The sequence below is a fragment of the Myotis myotis genome, unplaced genomic scaffold (assembly GCF_014108235.1).
Source record: "Myotis myotis isolate mMyoMyo1 unplaced genomic scaffold, mMyoMyo1.p scaffold_m19_p_3, whole genome shotgun sequence".
NCBI classification, from domain to species: domain Eukaryota; kingdom Metazoa; phylum Chordata; class Mammalia; order Chiroptera; family Vespertilionidae; genus Myotis; species Myotis myotis.
The window spans coordinates 159,169,365-159,176,697 of record NW_023416335.1 but is presented as its reverse complement, the minus strand read 5'-3'; the positions used below and the strand labels follow the sequence as shown (position 1 = coordinate 159,176,697).

Here is a 7,333-nt window from a genome sequence, read left to right as displayed (position 1 = left end):
TACAACATGGCATATTTATTTACAGCTCTTAGAGAACTTGTAGTCTATGATAAAATCAAAATTCTTCATTCATTTTATTCTAACATGCTTTTAGAAAAAATAAATTTTGCAATTCTATATTCCTAATATAGTAAGGTTTCACTTTGAAGAGAAGAATGTTAAACTCAGAATGAATACAAAAGGGAGAGTTTCTAAGCTTGAGTAAACTAAAGAAATCTAACTAAATTATTAGAGATTAATTCTTAAACTAGAAGAGGCAAAATTGGTTTTGTTCCATGTTTCCTTCTGTTTTTATGTTAATTCTTTTAATAAATAATATTACTTGTCTAAAGCAGGAAGTACCTTTCTAAATACATCTCTGAAGGCTTGTTTAACTTGCTGGTTCCTCAGAGTATAAATGAAAGGGTTCAACAGAGGAGCAACTGAAGTATTGAGCACAGCTACTCCTTTGCTTAAAGTGGTTCTTTCATTTGCTGATGGCTTCATGTAGATGAATATACAACTCCCATAAGTGATGGTTATAACAATCATGTGAGAAGAGCAGGTAGAAAAGGCTTTTTTCCTTTGGTGAGCGGAAGGGAATTTTAGGATTGTCCTGATGATGTAAGAGTAAGAAAGGATTACTAATAACAGTGTGACAATAAGGGTCATCACAGCTAAGAAGAAAGTAATCAGTTCCACTAAGTGTGTGTCTGAGCAAGAAAGTTGCAGGACAGGAGAAATGTCACAAATGAAACCATCAATTATATTTGAAGCACAGAAATCCAAATGAAGGATCAAAATCAATAAAATGAAACTGACCAGGAATCCAGTTGCCCAAGAACTGAGTACAAGCTGATAACAAACTCTGCTGCTCATGATGGACGCATAATGCAAAGGTTTGCAGATGGCAACATAGCGGTCATAGGACATGGCCGCCAAAAGGAAAAATTCTGTAGCACCCAAGAATATGTAAAAAAATAGCTGGGACATACAACCATCATAGGAAATGGTCTTTTCCCTGGTTACAATGGTGATTAGGAATCTGGGGATGCAAGCACTTGTGAATGAAATTTCCAGAAAAGAGAAACTTCGGAGGAAGAAATACATTGGGGTCATGAGATGGGAATCCAGTAGACAGAGGGCAATGATGGTTAAGTTTCCTATCATGCTCAACATATAATTCAGAAATAGAAAGAAAAAAATTACAATCTGTAACTGAGAATTATCTGTCAGTCCCAGAAGGATAAACTCTATCTGCGCTGTATGATTCTCCATTTCTCTTCTGAGACTTCAAATTCTAGAAATAAAAAGATACAAAAATAAGAAACTAGCCCTACCGGTTTGCCTCAGTGGATAGAGCATCGGCCTGTGGCCTCAAGGGTCCCAGGTTCGATTCTGGCCAAGGGCATGTACCTTGGTTGCTGGCACATACCCAGTGGGGAGTGTGCAGGAGGCAGCTAATCAATGTTTCTCTCTCATCGATGTTTATTTCTCTCTATCCCTCTCCCTTCCTCTCTGTAAAAACTCAAAAAATATATTTAAAAAATACTTTAAAATAAAAAAATAAGTAACTACATGAGTAGCTTTATAACCAAGGAAACTTATCTAATAAAAGAGAAACATGCAATTGACCATACCTCTGCTAAACTCACAAGCCACGCCCACAAGCCACGCCCACAAGCAATGCCCACCAGCCAGTCAGGAGAGAGTATGCAAATAAACCTAACCAAGATGGTGGCGGCCACAGAGCTGGAGCAAACAGGAGCCTTAGGTTGCCCCTAGCGATGGAGGAAGTCAAGCTTCCCCCCTGGCCAGCTGTGGGCTCCACTAAAGGCTACAAAGTTTCAATTATAGAAGATAAATAAATCCCAGATACCTGCTCCCAGCCGCTGTGGCCTCCACTCAAGGAGGGTCTGGGATCCTGGGTTTCCCAGGGCCATGGCCAGCTGGCAAACAGCCATTAGCCCCTCACTGAGCCTGGCCAGACACCTCAGCGGGGACCCCCACCCTGAAGGGGTTGTGGCCAGCCTGCAAACAGCCCTAAGCGCCTCACCCAGGCTGGCCACACCCTCATGGGGTGAGGGTCCCTACTGGGGGGCTTGGCCAGTCTGAAATCAGCCATTAGTCCCTCATCCAGGCTGGCCAGGCACCCCAAGGGGGACCCCACTATGAAGGGGGTGTGGCCAGCTTGAAAACAGCCTTCAGCCCCTCACCCAGGCTGGCCACTTCCCTCCAGCAGGGACCCTCACCCCATGGGGGTGTGGCCAGCCTGCAAACCACCACAGGCCCCTTGCCTAGGCCACCCCACACCCCAAGGGAACCCCCACCCTGATCTGGGACACCCTTCAGGGCAAACCAGCTGGCCCCCACCCATGCACCAGGCCTTTACCTATACTAATGAAAGGGTAATATGCTGATTAGACTGGGAGACCTTCCTAGAAACCTTCTGGACGTTCTTCTGGACAAAGCCATGGTGGCAGGGCTTAGGTAGAGGTGGTTAGAGGCCAAGAGGGGAGGGCAGTTGTGGGTGACCAGGCTGGTGGGGGGGGCGGGGCCTTTGGAGGTAAGCAGACCAGCAGGGGGTCAGTTAGGGGAAAGCAGGCCATCAGTGGGGGTCAGTTGGAGGTGATCAGGACAGCAGGGGGGGGGCAGTTTGGAGTGAGCAGGCCAGCAGGGGGGCAGTTGGGGGCGAGCAGGCAAGTAAGGAGGAAAGGTGGGGGTGAGCAGGCCAGCAGGGGGATCTGTTGGGGGTGATCAGGATGGTGGGAGGTACATTTGGAGGCAAACAGGGGGCAGATGGGGGTGAGCAGGCCAGCAGGCAGAATGGTTAAGGGCAATCAGGCAGGCAGGCAGGAAGGTGAATGGTTAGGAGCCAGCAGTCCCAGATTGCATGAGGGATGTCTGACCGCCAGTTTAGGCCCGATTCCTGTAAACCAGCAGTAGGACATCCTTCGAGGGGTCCCAGATTGGAGAGGGTGCAGGCCAGGCTGAGGAATACCCCCTCCCCCATGCACAAATTTCGTGCACCGGGCCACTAGTAATATATAAAAGGATCCATATTCACAAACAGACCCATTTATAAGGTATTGCTCTGTGATTTTGAAGATATGACCCAGAACTGTGCAATAGAAACTATCTTAAAAATCACCATTGAAATCAACTCAGTTTTTTAAATTGACCAGCAAAACCCAAAATAGTCATGTGTGTTTTATCCTTACTAAAAAACTTCTGGTCATTTGTAACTAATTTCAAATGTTTCCATTTGAGAAATAAATAAAACATTGTTTTGAGATTCAAAAGTAATCCATTCATTTTTAATTATTAACTTCATCAAAATAAAATTATACCAGTGCATAATAAATTAAGATCTATAATTAAATTTTAAAAAGTTTTGATTTCATATTTAAGTGACATTTTCTTAGTGCCTCATTGTAGACTCCTACAACTTCTCTATGAACTACAGATGAATACATAGAAATTACCCCAGAAAATGAAATAAGACAAAATAAATACTAGCTGGATCTAAGAAAAATTAAAACAATATAAAGCAGATATGGCCACATTTACAAAAAAATAACAATCTGTTCAGGATTTCAAAATTTTGCACATGTAACTTAGACCATAAAACTAAAAGAGAAAATACAGAAAATGCATTGCATTTCTTCACAATCTCCGCCCATTTAGAGTATCTAGAATCTAAACCTACTTTCCAGGTGCAGCTCTGTGACAGTGAAAAATCAGTTTTCTTCTCTCATTGCCCGTGTCCTCATGCCCCCAGCAATCACTCATATAATTAATCAGAGACTATTAATCCAAGGAAGTATTGGCCAAAGGAAAGTGTGTGATGATTTGAATGGGACTATTTTATGTTTTTAATTAGAAGCTTTAGAATCTTGGATGGCAAATGATGAAAACAGAGTGCATAATGGAGCCGAAGCAAAGTAATGTTGGGAGCTTGTTAGGAATTAGAAACATTTTAAAACTGTGCTAATTCACACAAAACCCAGCATGTATCTGAGAAACAAAAACATTAATGGCTAATGAGACAAACAAAAATTCACTGTTAAGGTTAAAAGTTTGGATATGCCTTTTATTGTTTAAGAATGAAATTTTAAAGTTAAGTACACACACACACAATAAAACATAAGAAACTCTGTGAGATTTATTCTGGGGATGCAACCAATAAACATGATGTATCACATAAACAAAATGAAGGACAAAAAACATTTGATCATATCAATAGATGCAGACAACATATTCTACAAAATACAGCACCCATTTTTTGTAAAAACTCTCAGCCAGATAGGATTCAGGGGAACATACCTCAATGGAATAAAGGCCATATATGAAAAACCTAAAGCCAACATCATTCTCAATGGGCAAAAACTAAAGTTTTTCACTTAAGAAGAAGAACAAGACAGGACTGTCTACTTTCACCACTCTTGTTCAGCATAGTACTAGAAGCCCAAGCCACAGTGATCAGAAAAAAAATAAAATAAAATAAAAGGCATCCACATTGAAAAGGAATAAGTAAAATTGTTATTATTCACAGATGACATTAATATTGTACATAGAAAATACTAAAGACTCCATCAAAAAACTATTAGTTTTGATAAATGAGTTCAGCAAAGTAGCAGGATACAAAATTAACATCCAGAAATCTATGGTATATTTAGGCACCAATAATGAACCCTCAGAAAGAGAAATAAAAAGAACAACCCCATTAACCATTACAGCAACAAACAAAAATAAGATGCTTAGGAATAAACTTAACGAAGAGGTAAAAGACCTGTACTTGGAAAACTATAGGACATTGAAAAAAATAGAGGAATATGGAAACAAGTGGAAGAATATACATTTTCATGGATTGGAAGAATTAAAATCTTTAAAATGTCCATACTACCCAAAGCAATCTATAGATTCAATGCAATTCCCATTAAAATACCACCAGCATATTTTACAGATCTAGAACAGATATTTCAAAAATTTATATGGAACCAAAAAAAAAGACACCAAATAGCCTCAGCAATCTTGAGAAGGAACAAAGTTGGAGGGAACACAATACCAGATATCAAACTATACTACAAAGCCATTGTAATCAAAACAGCCTGATGCTGGCAAAAGAACAGGCATATAGATCAATGGAACAGAACAGAGAACCTAGAAATCAAGCCACACCATGGTCTATTAATATTTGAAAAAGGAGAGAAGAATATACAATGGAGGGCAGACAGTCTCTTCAATAAATAGTGTTGGGAAAATTCAACACGTGCATGCAAAAAGAGAAAGAAAGAAAGAAAGAAAGAAAGAAAGAAAGAAAGAAAGAAAGAAAGAAAGAAAGAAAGAAGAAAGAAAGAAGAAAGAAAGAAAGAAAGAAAGAAAGAAAGAAAGAAAGAAAGAAAGAAAGAGAGAAAGAAAGAGAGAAAGAAGAAAGAAAGAAAGAAAGAAAGAAAGAAGAAGAAAGAAAGAAAGAAAGAAAGAAGAGAAGAAGAAGAAGGAAGGAAGAAGAAGAAGGAAGGAAGGAAGGAAGGAAGGAAGGAAGGAAGAAGAAGAAGAAAGAAAGAAGAAAGAAAGAAAGAAAGAAAGAAAGAAAGAAAGAAAGAAAGAAAGAAAGAAAGGAAGGAAGGAAGGAAGGAAGGAAGGAAGGAAGGAAGGAAGGAAGGAAGGAAGGAAGAAAGAAAGAAAGAAAGAAGAAAGAAAGAAGAAAGAAAGAAAGAAAGAAAGGAAGAAAGAAAGGAAAAAAGAAAGTAGACCACCATTTTACACCATACACAAGAATAAACTCAAAGTGGATAAAATGCATAAATGTAAGTCAGGAAACCATAAAAACCCTAGAAAAAACATAGGCAATAAAATCTCAGACATCGCACATACCAGAATTTTTGTGGAAACATCTCCTAGGGCAGGAGAAACAAATGAAAAAAATAAACAAATGGGACTGCATCAAACTAAAAAGCTTCTGCACAGCAAAAGAAACCATTCTCAAAATGCAAAGGAAACCCACTGTATGGGAGAACATATTCATCAATGATACATCTGATAAGCGGTTAGTTTCCAAAATAGATATAATTTCCAAAAACTTATTAATTTCCAACTCAAAAAAAAGGAAGACAGCCCAATTAAAAATGGGCAAAGTACCAAATGAATATGCATTTCTCTAAAAAGAACGTACAGATGGCCAGTAGACATGAAAAAGTGATCAATGTCACTAGTAATCAGAGAGAAGCAAATTAAAATGACAATGAGGTATCATCTCACACCTGCCAGAATGACTACCATCCATAAATTAAAAACTAACCGGATGTGGGGAAAAGAGAATCCTATTACACTGCGGGTGGGAATGCAGACTGGTGCAGCCACTGTGGAAAACAGTTAGAATTTCCTCAAAAAATGAAAAATGGAACTGCTGTTTCACCCAGCGATCCAACTTCTGAGAATATATCCTAAGAATCCTGAAACACTGATCAGAAAGGACTATGTGGGTGGGCATTAATAATTAACTAAATTCTAGCACTCCTATGTCCATGGCAGCACAATTTACAATAGTTAATACCTAAAAACAGCCCAAGTGCCCATCAGTAGATGAGTAGATAAAAAGATGTGCTGCATTAACACAATGGAATACTATCTATAATAATAAAAGTGTAATATGCTAATTAGCCCAGACAGCTGAACAACCTTCCAGACGTCATACTAAACATCCTTCCAGACAAAGCCGACGTGTCGTGGGCCAAGACAGATGCAGTTATGGGCGATGAGGCAGACAGGCAAGTGGTTACAGGTGATCAGGCAGGCAGGTGAACAGTTATGGGCCATCAGGCAGGCAGGCAGTCAAGCAGTTATGAGCAATCAGGCAAGCAGGCAGAGTGGTTAGGGATGATCAGGCAGGCAGGCGAGTGGTTATGGGTGATCAGGCAGTCCGGCAAGCAGTTAGGGGTGATCAGGCAGGCAAATGGTTAGGGGCATCAGGCAGGAAAAGTGGCTAGGAGCGATAAGGAAGGCAGAGAGAGTGATTAGGGGTGATCAGGCAGGAAGAGTAGTAGTTAGGGGCAATCAGGCAGACAGGCAGGTGAGTGGTTAGAAGCCAGCAGTCCCGGATTGCTAGAGGGATATTTGACTGCCGGTTTAGGCCCAATCCCATTACAGGATCGGGCCTAAACCAGCAGTCAGATATCCCCCAAGGGGTCCTGGATTCTGAGAGGGTGCAGGCCGGGCTGAGGAACCCCACCCCAGTGTGCACAAATTTCGTGCACTGAGCCTCTAGTCTATATATAAAAGCCTAATATGCAAAGTGTCCCCTCGGGAGTTCAACCGACCAGGGAGTTCAATCACTTGCTATGACATACACTGA

General features: G+C 40.6%; 1 protein-coding gene across 1 annotated transcript; it reads right to left on the bottom strand.

Annotated features, from left to right (window-relative positions):
• Nucleotides 1–318: 318 nt before the first annotated feature.
• On the bottom strand, nucleotides 319–1,257 carry LOC118651350 (olfactory receptor 6C70-like). The gene has a single exon (XM_036300402.1). The coding sequence runs from the start codon at nucleotides 1,255–1,257 to the stop codon at nucleotides 319–321; it is 939 nt and encodes a 312-aa protein (XP_036156295.1).
• Nucleotides 1,258–7,333: the final 6,076 nt, after the last annotated feature.